At 44.7% G+C, this 18,906-nt stretch overlaps 1 protein-coding gene across 2 annotated transcripts in view; it reads left to right on the plus strand.

The window, feature by feature from the left end:
* Positions 1 to 844: 844 nt before the first annotated feature.
* TTC21B (tetratricopeptide repeat domain 21B) overlaps positions 845 to 18,906 on the plus strand; it is a 32,262-nt gene continuing 14,200 nt past the window's right edge. For both annotated transcript variants that reach the window (XM_035132977.3, XM_035132987.3), the window contains exons 1-14: positions 845 to 1,827; positions 3,084 to 3,213; positions 4,103 to 4,213; positions 5,584 to 5,750; positions 6,858 to 6,980; positions 7,595 to 7,752; positions 8,180 to 8,264; positions 10,007 to 10,105; positions 11,042 to 11,234; positions 11,523 to 11,620; positions 13,403 to 13,603; positions 15,024 to 15,153; positions 15,962 to 16,119; positions 18,230 to 18,454. In XM_035132977.3, coding sequence (XP_034988868.2) covers positions 1,807 to 1,827; positions 3,084 to 3,213; positions 4,103 to 4,213; positions 5,584 to 5,750; positions 6,858 to 6,980; positions 7,595 to 7,752; positions 8,180 to 8,264; positions 10,007 to 10,105; positions 11,042 to 11,234; positions 11,523 to 11,620; positions 13,403 to 13,603; positions 15,024 to 15,153; positions 15,962 to 16,119; positions 18,230 to 18,454 — 1,899 coding nt within the window. In that variant the 5' untranslated portion in view covers positions 845 to 1,806. The remainder of the gene's footprint in view (positions 1,828 to 3,083; positions 3,214 to 4,102; positions 4,214 to 5,583; positions 5,751 to 6,857; positions 6,981 to 7,594; positions 7,753 to 8,179; positions 8,265 to 10,006; positions 10,106 to 11,041; positions 11,235 to 11,522; positions 11,621 to 13,402; positions 13,604 to 15,023; positions 15,154 to 15,961; positions 16,120 to 18,229; positions 18,455 to 18,906) is intronic.

The raw sequence follows: 18,906 nt of genomic DNA on the forward strand, positions 1-18,906 counted from the left end.
TACGCCACCAGCAACAAGGTCTACTCTGGGTAATCACTGTTCTTCAATGGGGGTTGTTCCACAACAGATCACTACACCTTTACAACATCTGTGCTACTGACTCTCAAATGTTCGAATTGTTGAAATATATACAAAATAATAAGTAGTAGTAGTAGTAGTAGTAGTTTGTGTCATGCTGCTCAAATTGGGACTAAAATCACTTATGGGGCCCCTCTGGGATTAGGGCCCTCCTCCTGAAGTTTAAGCTTCATTAGTTTCATAGTAGATTCGCCCCTGGCTGTGTGATTTGTGTGTGCAAACACATGCAATACACGCACATATACACTTATCTACATACACGACCAGAGGACGGGAAAGTTAAGCTACTAAGCTACTAGAGTCAAATGGTCGCGAGATACATGGTTTTTCTATGCAAAGCTCAACTATTCACAATATAATCAGACAACTGATGACAGCGCGCTGGTTTTCTGCTGCAAGAGAGAGAGAGCACGCTTTTTAAGGCGCTACAAGACTTCGTTATTCACAATAAGGTTGATGGGTGATATAAGACAGTCTCGTTCTGCTATGCTAACTATATAACTGTTGTTGGAGGAGAGGGGGTTGAACATTGCTTGCTGAAACTGCTGGAGAGTTGCTACTTGGGCGCGCGAGCACCCGCTTTTCGTTGCAGCAAAACGTTGGGCCTTCTGACGAACCCTTTGCCGTCTCCGGCGTAAGCCAATAGAAACTCACTCCGGCGTCCGCTCCTCTCCATAAAAGCGAACCTCCAGCCAATCAAGTGCCAACATAAGATGTTGACGAGAGAGCCTTCCCATCGCCGGCGGCGCTCAAGAACTTCCCTTCTGATTCACGGGGAGGAGGAGAAGGAGGAGGAGGCACGCGTAACACCGCATTTCCGGCTCCCGTTGGAATGAAGGAGAAATCGCTGCATGCGGGCTCAGAGCCCAGCGTGCGGGCCTGCGAACGAAGGCGAGCGCAAAGCTGGCGCCTGAGACGTGCGCTGCGTTTATTTAAGGCAGCCCAACCTGGACGGATACCCCCGCTCCTCCCCCCGAAAAGAGCTGCCAGTTACTCATGTCCTGATAAAAGTATCATGGCCGGCAGCACACAGAAAAAGACGGGACGGTACTATATGGATGACTACTATCACAAAACCATTGATTCTGCTACCCCAGGATTTTGGTATTCTGTCCTCGTTTTGTTTGGAAAGAGGATCTGATGCCATAAAAACAAACAAATCCGGAACGCCTGAACAGCTTCTCGCTCAGTCGGTAGAGCAGGCGCCTCTTCATCTCAGGGTCGTGGATGCGAGCCCGATGCTGGGCACAGATTCCTGCATTGCAGTGGGTCGGATTAGATGGCCCCTGGGGGTCCCTTCCAACTCTCTAATTCTATGATTCATTACAAAGCGAGGCGTGTGTGTGAGAGAGAATCGAAGAACCTCCCCACCCTCGGACCCATCCCTTTCTCCCCAAGGCAACCCATGGGAGCCCTCTTCCTCCCCAACTCCAGCCTGCGCAACCCGCGCGCAACGATGCGAGCTGCGTTCAAGTGAGAAGCGGCTCCGAAGATGCGCAGTCCCCCGTCCACGGGAGCTCGCGCCGTAATAAAAGCATCGCGCTTTTTAAGATGCCCCCGGAGCGAAGGCTAGTGAGGGTTTGGGGGGTTTTTTTTCTCCCCTTGCTGCAACGGATTAGCAGGGCGAGGAGGAACCGCCTGGCAAGGCCCACCCTTCCCTTCCTCAGGCGCCGCCCCTGGACGCTGCTGCAGTCGCGTTAGCAACCAGGGCCGCTGCTTCCGGCAGCCATGGATCCTTCCTTGCTGCAGGTTTGTTAGAGGCGCTTCGGCTCTTCCCTTCCCTCCGATCCGCGAGCGAGATTTCCCGTTCTCTCCTCCCGCGCCCGCGCCCGTCTCCTCTCGGGAAACGCGCCACTCTCGGCGGCTTCTGCGCTCCTCCTTTTCTCCCCCCGACGTTTTGGGAAGCTCCCAGCGATCGCGTAACAAAGCAAGCAAGAGACGGGAGGGGCAGAGAGAGCCTTTCCACCACCTCCTCCCTTCCCTCCTGGCTTTCTTTCTCTCCCCCTTTGGAAGTAAGACAAAATGAACCGAAACACCCATCACCACAGAATAGAATTACTGTATTGAAATGACCCCGACGGCCATCTAGTTCAACCCCCTTTCAATGCAGGAATCTTTTGCCCATCGTAGGACTTGAACCCATGACTCTCAGATTAAGAGTCTGATGACCGACTGAGCTACAATTGCCAGTGTTTCTGAGCTGAACATCGGGCGTCTGAGCCTCCTTCACATGTCTACATGTGTTTTTAAATGCCAGCGCACACGTATTTAGAACTGCTACATATTATACTTTCTTCAGGAAGCATGGAGAAGGGTGTTTGTCTTCTGCTGTGAACGTGCAAAGTGCTTCTGCCACTGTCTTTAAACATCTGTGTGCATCTGCACTTGGGAAGCACAAAGGGACAGTGTGTTTTTATTCCTGCATTGCAGGGGGTTGGACTAGATGACACTTGGGGTTCCTTTCAACTCTACCGTTCAATGATTCTGTGAAGTAAACAAGCATGAGGGGGGAGCAGCCAGCCTAGGCTCTTTTTCTGTTACATAGATTGCAAAGCAGCAAATGTGGGTTTGTCACCGTGTGCATACTCAAAAGGCAGCTGTAGCCATTCCCATCTCTCTGATGAGTGCATATATGTTACATAAGTTTGCCAGTACCAACTTACCACACTGACATTGCATTTTTAGGCACACACTTGAAACTTCTCAGGAACAGGATTTGGCCCACTCTTAGAAGAGTTGTACAGAACTCAATCAGATTCCGTACAAAGTTACGAGTGGAGGCGGCACAATGGGAACATCTGCAGAAAAAGAGGGTTGCATATTTATTTATTTTTATCCCACCTTTTAGCAAAATAAAGAAAGCTCCCCGAATAAGCTTGCAGATCACACGTTAACTTCTCATTTCATCTCAACCATATGGCGCTGGAAAGTAGCTCTCCTAACTCAATGGTCTTAGTTTTATTAGTATTTACACCAGTGTGGTTGTATCCATCATTTCCTTGCAGACGCTCATTAATTACTATTGCCAAGAAGGCTACTTTCGTCATGTTCAGACACTTGCCAGCGAAGGCCTCAAGTTGTTTGGCAATGACCCAGGCTTCGTTTTTTACCGCATTTACGGCAGGCTGATGGAAGGTAAGGCTTTTGACTGAATATCTTTCGAAACTTTAAACCCTGTTGATTTTGGCAGGTCTACTCAGAGTATGCTGGAGTACCACCCAATGTAAAGATATGCAGAGAGATGTTTTAATTATCGGTAATTCTGTAGTGGGCAGTGCGGACCTCCTGGCAGAGGAGTCGCTGCTGCTGAATGGGAAGACAAGTGGGTTGATACTATGCAAACACACTTGTAGAGCATTCCTTGCCTTTGCCTCCCTCCCAGTAAACAGCAGCACCTCCACTGTTGGGAGATCAGGTAAGCACCCTCCACCACACTGCGGGAATATTAGAGTACAGTCATACCTCTGTTTACAACCACAATTGGTTCCGGGGAGCCGGTTGCTCCCCGAGTTCGTCGCTTCCCGAGGCACACTTCTACGCGTGCACAAAGCGCTGATAGAGCGCTTCTGCACACTGCGCAGATCGCTTCTGCGCATCCAAGTCCGCGGTGGTTAGAAACCGAAGCGGTCGCAAACCAAGGTTTGACTGTACAGTTCTGAATAACTGAGATGTGCAGACTAGGGGGAATGGAAGCCCTGTATAGGGAAGCCTTTCAATGTGTAATGTTTTATTGTGTTTTTATATCTGTTGGAAGCCATCCAGAGTGGCTGTGGCAACCCAGTCAAATGGGCAGAGTACAAATAAGGAAATTTTTATTTATAAGGAGGAGCATCTGCTTTGCTTGCAGAAAGTCGGAGGTTCAGTGTCCAGGCTGAAATCCTAGAGGACCACTGGCATGTGACCTAGATGGGCCAATGGTCTGGCTTTTGGTACAAGGCAGCTTCCTGTTTTCCTCTGCTTGACGAAGCACATATCCCATTGCACCAGAAAATGCAACTTAACCTTCTTGAATTTGATTCCTTAGGGCACGTTCAAGAGGCTCTTCTCGATCTCGAACCTCTTAAAAACAAGCAGGACGTATCCCTTTGCACAATGATGGCACTGATCTATGCCCATAAAAAAAGCCCAAATCCAGGTACAGTTTGAACTACATCTCTACAATGAATAAAGCCATGCGGACTTAACGGTCCTGAATGGGGTAACTGTGCCCCTGAAGGATCAGGTGTGCAGCCTGGGGTCATTTTGGACTCACAGTTGTCCATGGAGGTGCAGGTCAGTTCTGTATCCAGGACAGCTGTCTACCAGCTCCATCTGGTACGCAGGCTGAGACCCTACCTGCCCGTGGACTGCCTTGCCAGAGTGGTGCATGCTCTAGTTATGTCCCGCTTGGACTACTGCAATGCGCTCTACGTGGGCTACCTCTGAAGGTGACCCGGAAACTACAACTAATCCAGAATGCGGCAGCTAGACTGGTGACTGAGAGTGGCCACTGAGACCACATAACACTGGCCTTGAAATTCCTACATTGGCTCCCAGTATGTTTCTGGGCACAATTCTAAGTGTTGGTGCTGACCTTTAAAGCCCCAAACAGCCTCGGCCCAGTATACCTGAAGGAGCATCTCCACCTCCATCCTTCTGCCCGGACACTTGAGGTCCAGTACCGAGGGCCTTCTGGCGGTTCCCTCACTGCGAGAAGTGAAGTTACAGGGAACCAGGTAGAGGGCCTTCTCGGTAGTGGCGCCCGCCCTGTGGAACGCCCTCCCATCAGATGTCAAATAAATAACTATAGGACTTCTAAGACATCTGAAGGCAGCCCTGTTTAGGGAACCTTTTAATATTTGATGAATCATTGTATTTTAATATTCTGCTGGAAGCCGCCCAGAGTGGCTGGGGAAACCCAGCCAGATGGGCAGGGTATAAAAAGTAAATTATTATTATTATTATTATTATTATTATTATTATTGTTATTGTTATTGTTATTGTTATTATTATTATTACAACGTATTGAGTTGTTAACACTTCCTTTGCTGTCCTGTTTAATGTGAAAGCATGTGGGGCCTTCAATAAAATGTCGCAGTGTAATCTAACCTAACCGAAGTGCGTCTGCTCAGAGTGCCTCTTCCAGCAAGCCATTGCACCCCTCCCCCCCCATTCATTCCCTGCCTCCCCATTTAAAATTGCCTGAGGCGGCAATCCTGTGCACACATGCTTAGGGAAAAGTGCCGCTGATTTCAGGGGATGCTCCTCTGGGAAAGGGCAACTGATTTTGAACCAGAAATACCTTAGCTAGAGGAATTACCCATTTCAAGTTTAACAGCAGGAGGATCCAAAGCGGCCTTCCTAATATTTTCACTGTTAAACCATGGCGGTAGGGAGTTTGTCCTGTTGCATGACGTCTTGCCATAAATCTGTAGCATGTACCGAAGACAGTAGGCCAAATTGGGCCGTATCCACACATCCACTGTTACGGTTTAAATAACCACCGCTTTACTGATTTTTCTTCAGATCGAGAGGCCATTGTGGAGCTGGATTCCAAGCTGAAGGAGCAGCGCAAAGTAGCAGGGCAGCAGGCGTTGTATTCTGCAGCTTTGTTCTTGTGGCACATTGGGCGCCACGAGAAAGCCCGCGAGTACGTTGACAGAATGATCAAGATCTCGAATGGCAGCACAGAGGTTAGCCGCTTCCCATAGTCACACTTGGTATCTCTGCTTGCTATAGAACGAGACTTGCTAGCCCTCAGCTATGTTGAGTCATCCTGTAGATCATAGCCGGTTATTACTGCTTCATTTAACGCTCAAGGAATATTTTGGCGGAATCAGTACTGTTAAAAACTAGCCTGATGGTTTCTCTTTAGTTAGCTGTTAAGCGTGTCTGGTTCATTAACCGAAATGAGTCACTAGCCAGTAGCGCTGTTTGAGGCAGCTAAGCCATCTAATGGGTCTGAATCACAGATGTTCCCAATGCTTGGGGTTTTCTTTGAGCTGCTGACACAGAAACGCCATGTGCTGTGCATAAACGTGGGTGTTTTCCCGTCAAGTTCAAATGGCAAAAATTGTGAATTTTGTTTTGAATGCTTTCTCGCCATCCAGTTGCATACTAACGATATGAAACATTAGGAGAATGATTGGAATTAGATTATATGAAGGCCTTGTACTCTGGAGCGTTTTAAAGCTTCTTGGCTCACAAATGTTTTCCTCTAACCCTCTCTTCAACGTTAGAAACTCTCAGCCAAGGCAGGAAGCTTCATCCTTCGCACGTTATAAAGAAGTTACATTGGAACTGGCAGAAGCAGAGTTTTAAATGATTCTGCATTTAGCGTTTTCTCTTTCTCTTAGTATAGATCTAAAGTAGCAGCATTCCAACAGAGGCTGTACTATGGCCACTCCAAAAGATGCAAATTTGAACATATAAGAGAGTTCCTTGTGTTTCCATTCTTGGTGCTTCACAGGGATCTTGTGGGTGCAGACATTTGGATTTTCAGGATCTTGGCTCACCACGTTTCCTGGGTTCCCCTTTTAACATTTCATCTGGTGCCGTCCATATGGTATACCTAGTGTTTTGAACAGCACATTTGGAATTGCTGTTTTGGGTTTGGAAGGTTGCTGTTGAGACTCTAGATGGCTTTGAACATGCTTGGCTTTCTCAGTCACGAGTCGCAGTTGGTAAAACTGGTAAAAGGGATCTCTTTCATGCCAAGGATGGATGTTCTAAAAACCATTTTTTTTCTGAAAGCTTTCTTTTAAGAAACCCACATTTTAAAAGTTTGCTTTTCTTTGCAGGGATTGATTTTGAAAGGGTGGCTTGATGTCACCTCTGGAAAAGAAGCAAGTATTAAAAAAGCTGTGAAATATTTTGATGAAGGGCTGCAAAATGGAAATGATACCTTTGGCCTGATGGGTAAAGTAAGTATGTTATCAAAATAGAAGCTTTTAATCCTTGCCTGTTAATATAACCAAGATTATGGCGTGTGCCAGTGGATCTCACACAGATTGCTTTACACCTAGTCTGAGCTGCTCGATGCGAGTATTGGAATAAATGGTCGGAGTTAGTCCCAAGCAAAGGATGGGAACACAGGTCTGAAATTTTTGGAAAACTCACTATCTCTTGTCATTTCATTATTTTGAATGGGGTTCTCTGTATTACATATGAGATCAAGGTCCATCAGTGGTTCCACAGAATCAGTTCCTTTTGCCATCAACGTGTCAGCAGCTTTTCACTTCCTCCCCTCTCCTGATAGAGCTGTGTTTCCCAAACTTGGGTCTCCAACTGTTTTTGGAAACTCCAACTCCCATAATCCCTAGCTAGCAGGACCAGTGGTCAGGGATGATGGGGATTGTAGTCCCAAAACAGCTGGAGGCCCAAGTTTGGGAAACCTGTGTATAGAGGTTCTGAAGTAGACTTTGATGGGTTTGAGACTAGAATAATGTTTAGGAAGGAAGTGGTACGTTCCGCAAAACATCTTTCCTTTCGGCTTGAAAACGTAGGGGATTAAGGGTTTTCCTTCGTGTTTCATTAGGCACAATATTTTGAAATGCGCCAGAATTACTCGGGAGCTTTGGAGATGGTGAATCAAATAATAGCCCACGCGCCACAATTCCTTCCTTCTTTTATAAAGAAAATGAAGCTGCAGCTGGCTCTTCAAGAATGGGAACAGGCAACCGAGACTGCACAGAGGTGGGTTGTTACTGTTTGGGGAAGGAAGCAGGAGGGCTCCAGTATCCTGTCATAGGCCTGGTGCCTCCTTCCCAAAGCCTGGGAAACTTCTGCCCAGTTTAGGGACGGAGGCACACACACACACACACCAATCACACACCACTGGTGGCAAGCAGTGCCTTGTTACCTTCTCACTTACCTTCTTTGCTTCTGCAGTGGATGATTGTAGAAGGTCTTAGAAGGTGGGGTTCAATTACAGTATGAGTTTTTGCTTGAGAGCAGAATGTATTGATGGGGCCTCTTGGACACTTAAGTGATCTCTGTTTCATTGAACGCTAATAACGTGCCCAGGGAATTCCTTATTTATTCGAGCGTTGGCCCTCTGTTACGTGAAAACATATAAGCAGTCGTGTTGTAAAGATACAGCTCCTGTCTCGTTTCGTTCCAGGTTGCTGCAGAAGGATGCTCTTAATTTGGACGCTATAAAAATGGAGGCCATTCATTATTTGTGTAGGGAAGGAAATATACCTGAGGTCAGTACTTAATTTAACATCCAGGTTTGCTTTAAGTTACTAATTATTTAAATACACATATCCTGAACGAATGAAGAGCACGGTTTGTCGTTGTCGGCATTTCTTCACTGTCAAATAATATCTGCTAATTGGGAAAATAATAGCTACTAACAGTGCAATTCTATACATGTCTACTCAGCATAGCTGCCAAGTTATCCCTTTTTTTAAAGGGATTTTCCCTTATGCTGAATAGGCTTCCTCGCGAGAAAAGGGAAAACTTGGCAGCTATGCTACTCAGATGTAGAACTCGGTTGGCTTGCAGCTTTAAAATCTTATATTCCAAACATAGGAAATTACAATTTCGGAAACATGTGGTAACTTTAACTATATTTTAAAGGCTGTACTAGACTTTCTATTAATTAACACCATGGCCCATGGTAAGTACATTGTAAGAACATGCTTTTGAATTAAAAACAAATCAAGTTTTTGTGGTATGTACAACAATCCTGAGGATAAGGAACTAAGTAAACTTATTGGGAGTTTGTACTTGAGCAGTAGACCAGACATGCCAAGATTGGGGATGCTGTGGCCATCCAAATGTTGCTTGACTCCAACTTCCATCATGCCTGACCATTGGCTAGGAATGATGGGAGTAGGAGTCCCAACACCATCTGAAGAGAGACAGGTTCCCCATCCTTGTTTTTGCCATACTACAAACTGAAGCTTAGGGAAACAAATGTGATTTTTTTTTCCGTGTGGCAGAAGAGGGAATAAGGGCGCTATGCCTCAAGAACCACATGCTGAAAATCCTTTGGAGACTAGTTGGATGGTTCTTGGATCTTTGGTCTAATTTATGAGGAGGCATTTCCCCCCCCCCCCGTTTGCATTTTTGGGGCTTTATTTTCCAGGGTGGAATGAAACCAAAGAGAAAGAGGTCTATAATAGTAAATTCAGTGTAGTCTTTAAAAAGGTCAGATTCTAAAACCACACAAGGAACGCCTAAAAGACGACTCCCGTTCTAGAAAAGTCAATGGAGATTGTAGCAATAATACATTTTGACGGTTGAGTCCAGCTTTTTATAGCTTCAAGACAGAAAAGGAGGTTATTTTTTGCAAACGAGAGATGGATAATTGCTTTAAAAAATAATTAATGTACTTTGCTTAACTTGAGGAAAATATATCTTTAAAAATCTGTTTGCAGGGCAGCTCTTCCAGTACATTATTCTCTGGAAGGTTGTAGCCGCGTATTAGTTGTATGTGGTTGCTTCAGAGAAGGATTCCTTTTGATTGTGGTAATTGGAATGCAGCCATCCAAAACTTAGCCTATGCTGCCCAATTAAAATATGTTTACTAGACCGGACACAAAATATTCTTTTCTCCTGATGGTAAACATTTGATTTCACAAAGGACTTCTGCAAGGCTCTAGTCTAAACTCGCGTATAAAGTACCGCTAAAGATGGAGTGTGTGTGCCTCATTTAGCTCTTAGGCATTTTGTTTAAGAGTACTGTATGTTTTCTTCTCTTGCTCTTCCATAAGTGGAATGCCATTAAGTATGCATTTGTATATTACCGTACTCAAGTTAGCATACATTGCACTGTTGCAATGCTTTCCGAGTGGGTTTGTGTAAAATGTGCCTGTTGGCATGAGAACACATTGCAGATTCAAATGAAATAATTTTATGGGACTCTGCTGTTCAAAACCCGCAGATTTCCCTCCCCATTTCCTCCCAGTACCAAGACCGGTGTTCATTTGCCCTTCCTCAGGCTTCCTCCAAGTTGGAAGATTTGATTAGTGCGTTGGATAAGTTGGAGCCGCATAACCCCCAGCTCTTCTGCAAAACGGCGTTGGTGTTCAGCAGAACCGTAAGTGGACATTTATTTGAAAAGTAACATCGAAGACATTGATTGTGATCCTTCCTCTGTGAGCTGGTAAGTTATGGTGGCATTTCCCCTTTATTACAATGGGAAGCCCCTGTATATGTTGGGTTTGGGTCGGTACCTATCGGGCATAAATAATCCTGTACACAGATGTGTCTGAATCTTTTTAGTAGACTTGTTGAGTTGTGCACCAAAAGTGCTCTAAGAGCGGCACGGCTCTCTTTGTTTCAGAATGGAAGGTGAAGTGTTAACTTGGAATCTTTCTTTATAGTATGAAGTGCATTTTGATTATGATGGAAAATGAGCATTGGTTAATCTGTTGGTTCCCCTCCCACACACACTCCAAAGGCCCCTTGTTTGTTGTGGTGGCTTCCCCTCTCTCTCCCCCCCCCCCTGCCCCAAGGACTTTGTCTGTGGCGGCTGTCTTCTTGTGACAAATGGATTGCTTGACTCATTCACCCTGAGCAAAAAAAAAAATATTGTGCCGAGTGGTGGCATATAAGTGGAGGTTGTGCTCATGGCAAATGCACAAGCTGATGTGTTTTGCCCTGAGCTGGGAGCTGTCAGGGGTTAGAGAGGGAGGAAAATAGCTGCCATAAGCTGTGTAATCATGTGGATTGGTCGCTTTTCTGAATTCAGTGGTGTACAGCAGCATGAGCAGAGCTGGGGAACTGGGTTTTTACTCTGTGCATTCAATTGCCGTTAGTAATAATGCAAGGGAGGTTCTTCAGGTGATTTATGTAAGTTGTGATCATACCGGTGCTTCATGACACCCAAACAAACCATCACCCTTTCATACAAATGTTTGCAAATTTTTATTTTAATATTTAGTGACTGTTCCTAAAGCTTAAAAAAAAACAGTGAAGTGGAGGATTTTAAATCTGCTAAAGTGTTCATGTTGGAAACTGTTCTTAATTATAGTGTGGCCGCAACCCACTGATCCTTCGGCAGACTCAAACTTTGGTGGAACGAGCTTTCAACTTAGACCCACACAGTGCAGATATCGCTACAGAACTTGGCTACCAGATGATTTTGCAGGGGAAAATGAAGGAGGCCTTAAAATGGTACAAGACTGCCATGGCTCTCGACGAAACAAGCGTTCCCGCACTAACTGGTATGGCTTAAAAACAGATTTGAGTTTTCAAGAGCATGCAAAGCTGATTCTTCTCTCCTCCCACCCCCCACATCCCGGCGAAAATAATTTTATCACTGCAAGTAATCTGTGTGATTGACTTTTTTAGTGTGATTTGCATTCTCATCAGCTTATTGCCCCTCCTCCTTGTTTTTGAGTCTCTCTTACGTTCCTATTAGACTTTGAAGCCTGGCTTAATGAAAAAGGAATGCTAAACACCGAAGGCTCTTTGTAGAGCAGAGCTGAAATTGGGATGACTTTGCATTACAGGAATTATCCGGAGCCAGCTAATGGAAGGGAAGCTAGACGATGTAGAGCAGCAGTTGGAGTTCCTGAACGAAATCCAACAGTCTATCGGGAAATCAGCAGTAAGAGAACGATCCTTTCCAAAAGTGCTTTGATTCTAACCTCACTGAGGAGGCTAGAATATTAATGTGGGCAGAGAATTCTTGACCAAGGGCTTTTGCTTTTCTGCTCCTTGCAATGTCCAGTTCTTGGGATTCAAGGCAGGGAATCCAAATGTGTGCAAAAGAGGTAATACATTTTTGAAGCGTTTTTACTCCCAGAGTGGCTAACAAAGATCCGTAATAAGACAGTCCCTGCCCTCAGGTTTACAATCTAAAAAAACGCGAGTAACACAAAAGGGGTGGGGGAGCAAACTCTGGCACTATTTCTTAGTTACAGATGGAGAGTTAAAAGAGAGGGGGAGCCAACATTGCTTCGGTTACCCTGCTTCCCATCTCTCTCAGCTGCAGCCTGATTGAATGACTACTGCTAGGCGACATTTGAGGGAGGAAGGAGCCTGATAGAACTGGCAGTCGTAAGCAGGCTACAGTTTTCAAACTCTGTGCAAAAGTAATTTCTAACCTGTTTCCCCTTAATGTTGCTTTGACCTCTGTTGCTTACCCAAACAGATGATGATGATAACATTAAATTTTTTAAATACACGATTTTATTGGTTTTTAAGCAAATACAATAACCATTAAACACTTATCCTGCAGTACATTTAATGGTGTTTGTTTTCTCCATTATATCCGCCATGAAAGGCCAAACCCTTTCTCCAAATCCTCCCTTTGCCCTGCTATCTTTGGGCATAGACGTAAGCTCCACCCTGCGCCACAGAGAACAAGTAGGCTTCTTACTGACTGCAGCACGATTAGCGACAGCTCAGCAATGGAAGAACCAGACTGAAACACCCCTGAACCTATGGGGAAATCATATCTAGGATATATATATAGTATATATATATTTGACGTCCTTGATACAAAGACTTCATGCGACTTACATAATGGCTGCGTTGAGGGAAGAAAAAGATAAATAGAAGACCACTCCCTTCCAAAAACAATGGGTGCTTCCTGACTGTCACGGGTTTGGGGAGGCAGTCAGTCACATACTGGCAAGTTCAAATTGCTTTTGTTTAACAAACTCCCCTGCCCCAGACCAGGTGACAGTTGACACCTCTTCCTCCTCCTCCTCGCAAATAAATCTTAATGAATGCTCAGTAAATAGCCAATGTCATCTAGCCCTAGGGTTGCCAGACGCAATAGAGGACAGGACTTCTGTGCCTTTAATTGCCCTGCTCTCTTTTGAGTCTGGAAACCTTAAAGAGAAACCAGCAGACCCTTTGTCTAATTTCCAAGCAAAGGGTCTGCTGGTTTCTCTTTAAGGTTTCCGGACTCAAAAGAGAGCAGGGCAATTAAAGGCACAGAAGTCCTGTCCTCTATTGAGTCTGGCAACCCTATCTAGCCTCCCTGCAAACTGTACTAAGAAATCAGCTCAAGAAACAGGTCATTTGGAAGTGACCAGAGACTGTGCTCATAGAGCACAGTGTGCTAACCTTCTGTCTTAATTTAGAGGTCTTAATTTATGGGGGATGGGGGGGGGGGAATGATACAATTAGTTGCCAAGCAGCACAGGCAGTTTCTGGAACAAAACTACGAGCCTGTTAATTCACAAGAGTTCACTGAGAGAAGAATGACCAGTGGATTATTTTATTATTGAGATCTAGATACATGCCAGGAAATGTGCTGCAAATCAGGGCATCTGGGTGCCAGAGGGCAATTTCTAGTTACCAGTGGTGACCAGTGCTAGGTGAATCATGACAGATTTAATTATAGATTTTTCCATGTAATTTTCTATTTGTTTTGTAGGAATTATCTTACTTGCGTGCAGTGTTGGCTATGAAGAAAAACAAAAGACAAGAGGAAGTTATTACTTTATTGAACGATGTGCTTGATACTCATTTTTCCTCGTTGCAAGGCTTACCTCTTGGTGTAGAATATTTTGAAAAATTAAATCCTGACTTTTTGATAGAGATTATTAAGGAGTATCTTAGCTTTTGCCCAACGCAGGTAAGTAGCTAGGATTTTTGTCCTCCTAAAACAACAATGTGCTATGGTCCATGGGGTCACGAAGAGTCGGACACGACTAAACGACTAAACAACAACAAAACAACAACCACTTATTATTATACTTTGTGCTCAAAAGAAGGTTTCAGGTTGAAGCGAAGACAATTAGAATGAATTGCCAAGATTCTGAGCAGTGTCCATTATAAGGACTGAGCAATAGTTAATAGTGGAGTAACCGCTAAAGTATTTTTGTTTTCCTTGTAAATAAGTCCAGAACATTGTCATGACACAAATCAGGTGCGCTACATTACGTCATTTATGGATGTGGCAAATATGTGAAAGATTCCTGTTGATCCTGGTCATCTGCTTAAAGAGTGATTGTTTTGTTTTCAAATCTGGAATGGGGAAACATATAATAATAATAGAAATAGTAATGTTATTATTTAAATCCCTCCCATCAGAATGGGTTCCCCCAGCCACTCTGGGCGGCTTCGAATACATATAAAAACATAATTAAACATCAAACATTAAAAACCTCTCAATACAGGCCTGCCATCAGATGTCTTCTACAAGTCAAATAGTTGTTTATTTCTTTGACATCTGATGGGAGGGCATTCCACAGGGCAGGCATCACTACTGAGAAGGCCCTCTACGCCTGTAACTTCATTTCTCGCTTTGAGGGAACTGCCAGAAGGCCCTCGGAGCTAGACCTCAGTCTCTGAGCTGAACAACAGGGGTGGAGACATTCCTTTAGGTAGCCCTACAGATGTTTGCTGGGCCCCACTCCCATCACCCATAACCATTGGCCATGCTGGCTGAGGTTGGTGGAAGTTGGAATCCAATAACATCTGGAAGGACACAGGTTTGCTACATTTTAAGGACTCTTCTTGAGCTTGAGTAAGGACAGTAGAGTAGGTTTGGGGCTTTGCTGTGCGAAGACTTTGAAATATGAGTAGAACCCTATCCCTAACTGTATCTGTACTAGTTGGGTTCCTCCCTCCCTCCCACTCCAAGTTTTTTCTTCCTGGAAGAGAAAATTGAAGATTTTTTTCTGGTAGGAGTTTACTTCCATGTTCAGAACCAACTCTCATAATGCCTTTCTGCCCTCTTGTTGGCCTGCAAGAGCTTGCAGCCCTCCCCCCTGAGTCAGGCCAGCATGCCAGAGGCAGAGTGCTATGTGAATTCATGGGGTTGCCTCAGTACACAGCCTGTGTGGCTGTTGTAAGTCAGCATTGCCTCAAAAAGCACAGGTGCTTCATTCTGGAGTAGATCTAGAAAAGAGCCCGTTGAAAATACACTCAGAATTTTTATTTCAGCTCAGATATACATTTCATTGGGATATTTTAATTTTTTTTAAAAAAAGAAAAAATCTCCCTCTACTTTCTCGATGTAATAAATCAAAGTAACATTTGTTTATCTCAAGCCTGCAGGTCGAGGACAACCTCCTTCCCCGCTTCTCAAGCCTTGTGCATCCGTCCTTGAAACTGTGGTTAAAACTGTTCCTGGTCTCCTGCAGGCCGCCTATTTAGTTGCAAAGGTGAAATATTTGGCAGGTAAATCTCTCGAGTTTGAAACAATGCAAATATAATCATTACCTCAGTAGCACTTGCAAATAATAATAATAATAATAATAATAATAATAATAATAATAATAATAATAAAGCTGCAGTGTGGAGTGCTCTCTGTTAAGGTTTACACTCCACCCCACAATATCGGTTAGTATGCTTGGTCTGCATTGGGGTGTTTTGGTGTTCCCACCCCGTCCTTAAACGGTTTTTGCACTCCTGCAAACTTCAGGGTTCCCTAGCCTGTTGCTCCCTCCCTCATGTTGTGCTATTTAGACCAGGCATCCCCAAACTGCGGCCCTCCAGATGTTTTGGCCTACAACTCCCATGGTCCCTAGCTAACAGGACCAGTGGTCAGGGATGGTGGGGATTGTAGTCCAAAACATCTGGAGGGCCGGAGTTTGGGGGTGCCTGATTATTGGGAGTTTGTACTTGAGCAGTAGACCAGACATGCAGTGGCACCCGCACTTTGAACCTTGCAAATAGAAGAAATGGTTGAAGTACGTTTTGTAATTTGAAACTGTACTATGTGATTCATAAAGCGCTGCCATAGCCGAGAGGTAACTTGCAGCTGGTGACTGGGGTGTTCTCTCTCTCACACACAGCATGTGATTTCATTGCTTCTTTAGTTGTCGAAATATTTACGAAATGTAAGCATTTAATAAATAGTGCTGGGACGGGAGGAGGTTTAATCAGTGGAAATGAACCTGTCTTGCAACTGCCATCCTAAATCAGCTCGTCAACATTTTTAGTTTGTTTCTCCCCCTTTATTGTTTTGTTTGCTTAACCGGATTAGGTAACACTGAAGCATCCCAGAGCATCTTGCAGCACTGCATAGAACAGAATCCATCCCACGCAGATGCCCATCTCCTTATGGCTCAAGTGCATTTGCTGCAAAACAACTTCAAACTCTGTTCTCAGTCTCTGGAACTCTGCCTAAGCTATAACTTTGAGGTACACTTGATTGGAAAATCTAGCCCAGCATACTGAAGCTCTTTATTTTCCTTCCATGCTTGATTGGCATTTTAATTTGCTGCCGGTATTATTATTACTTTTTCTGCCCATGGATAAATTGTCAGGACGTCAATAACCGTCACATAACAAGGAAACGTATGCATTTCGCCATTTAACAAAGAGCTCTTAGTTGAAATCAGCAATATCAAAAGTCAGGGCAGGGTTTCAGATTTAGGAGTTAACTCCATTTCGTTTTCTTCCTGCCTCCAGTACGACAGAAACCCTACTGTGGTTGCAGCCCCAAAGCCCTGGCAGTATAAAATTTGCTAGGCTTTCCCCTTTTATCTTCATATTCTTGCAAGCCCCATGAATTAGCTTTAGACCTTTTTTGGAAACGTTGGGTTTAAGTGAAACAGGAAGCTACTGCTAAAAGGCTTACTAGTTTGTCTGCTTATTTTGTGCAAAGGGAGAAGCAGAATGAGTGCCTAGTCTCATTCAGCTTAAGACGAGATGCTACCATGTGAATGCAGTCAGAGACTGTCGGTCCTCTGGCTGGCGACAGGGCAAAAGTTAATAGCAAAAATAAATAAATGATAGATTTAATAAATAAATAAATGATAGATTTATAAAAGGTAAAGGACCCCTGGATAGTTAAGTCCAGTCAAAGACGACTCTGGGATTGCGGCGCTCATCTCACTTTCAGGCCGAGGGAGCCGGCGTTCGTCCACAGACAGCTTTCTGGGTCATGTGGCCAGCATGACTAAACCAATTCTGGCACAATGGAACACCGTGATGGAAACCAGAGTGCACGGAAACGCCGTTTACCTTCCGGCCACAGCGGTCCCTATTTATCTACTTGCACTTTAATGTGCTTTCGAACTGCTAGGTGGGCAGGAGCTGGGATAGAGCAATGGGAGCTCACAACCGTTGTGGGGATTCGAATCGCCGATCTTCTGATCGGCAAGCCCAAGAGGCTCAGAGGTTTAGACCACAGCGCCACCCGGGTCCCCGATAGATTTATAGAGACACACTGGTCAAGAATGCAATCCTAAATCTTGACCAGGAGCAGGGCGGCTGAATAGAGCAGCAGAGCCCCTGACCCACCTGAAGTCCTGCCATTTTCACCGGCCCGGGCAATAGGTGAACGGGGCAGTAAGGGAAAAAAAAAGAAAAACCCACTAGACTGGTGCAGCAGGGAGGCTAAGATCTTAAGCTAGCCCAGCTCTGCCCCCACAGCATTTACTTGCCCCTGCTTGTACAATTGACCAGAGACAGGCAGAGGGAATCTTCCCCTGCAACCAAACTCCCTCCAGATCAGGGGCTAAGATTCTTCTATGTGCCAGTTGTATTGAGGAATTGGAAAAGCCAATCCCTACAGAGGCAAAATGTGGCTTTTGGAGCCATCTGCTGCGGTGCGCTGATGTTGCATAGGATCAGGAGCACAAATCTCTTGAGACTAGCATCGTATCCTAGAAATCTCTACAGCTTGGGTACAAAGCAAATGGTAGGTTGTAAAGTGAGTTTCCTTCCATCTCTCTCCACCCCGGTTTCTCTTTCATCTGAGTACGTGTGAGTCTCTCCTTCGAGAGGTTTTGGGGATTTGGTATATGGCATTGGATTTATGGAAGTCATTGCTCGTGGGATCTGTAGTGCGATGTCATAAGTAGTTCCCCGGTTGTGATCTCAGTGCACACATAAATAGCAATCTTGCTGAAAGCTAAGCAGGTTTTTATCGGATCAGTGCCTCTAGGATCTCCCCATATCCTCAGATCCCTGAAGGAAAGGTGGGATCTAAGTAAAAGAAGTTTTTAATAAAAAAAAATGCAAGAAAGGAAAAAATAGGATTGTGAGATATTTTGAATGTTATGGGCCACTCTTGAGCAAATGTAGCTAGCGTCCACCTGAGTAGGGTGTAATTGCTTTAAAAGAGCCACTCCTGTTGTCCTGTACTAAAGCTTAGTAATTCTAGATTACTTCTGCAAATTGCTTAAAACAATGTACATAATTATCCCACTAATATGATTTAACGTAATAAATGGTTAGGTTCTGGTTTTTCTTCTTCTTGGAAGACTGCACAGGACATAGATGTTGATTATGTACTCTTCATTAGGTCAGAGAGCATCCTGTGTACCACTTAATAAAAGCTCGAGCCCAACTAAAGATGGGGGAAATATCAGAAGCCGTTAAAACCCTGCAGATGGCAATGAACTTGCCTGGAATGAGAGCAGCTGCACCTTCCTCAAAATCAAAAACAAAGAGGATTGAAATCGATGGGAGCGATCGTGTGTCCGTTTATCTGGAACTAGTAGATGCTCATCGGTTGAATGGCGAACAGGTATGACGAGATTCTGTTTCATACGTAAAACTGGTACATAACCTTTGGATGTGGTTTGCAAATTTTGGAAACTTGTTAGCAGAAGTACAGTTTTTAGAGAGTGCTTGCGATCATCCTGCTGGAGTGACAGGTGTTGGATTGCATCCATTTGTGGGAGGAGAGGGAGAAATGTTTTTGCAGATTTCCTCCGTGCCTCTGTACATGCTGCTTCCCACACCTACTCTGAAGGGTTCCAGAATTGCTCGCTGCCACTGCCCTTTCCTGCGAGGGAAGTACTTTTTTAGGGTACAGACTTAATTCACACAAGGCTGTGGTGAGGCCCAGTAAGTCTAGTGGTGCTCTGCGTAAACCAATTGTGCCTCTGGGCGGGGAGAATGTTGCCACAATGGCCACCTTCCCAGTGCACAGGGATTCCTGGGCAAATGCGTTGATGTGGAATGTTCTCTGTGAAA

Source organism: Zootoca vivipara, chromosome 1 (assembly GCF_965207765.1).
Source record: "Zootoca vivipara chromosome 1, rZooViv2.hap1.1, whole genome shotgun sequence".
Classification (NCBI taxonomy): Eukaryota; Metazoa; Chordata; class Lepidosauria; order Squamata; family Lacertidae; genus Zootoca; species Zootoca vivipara.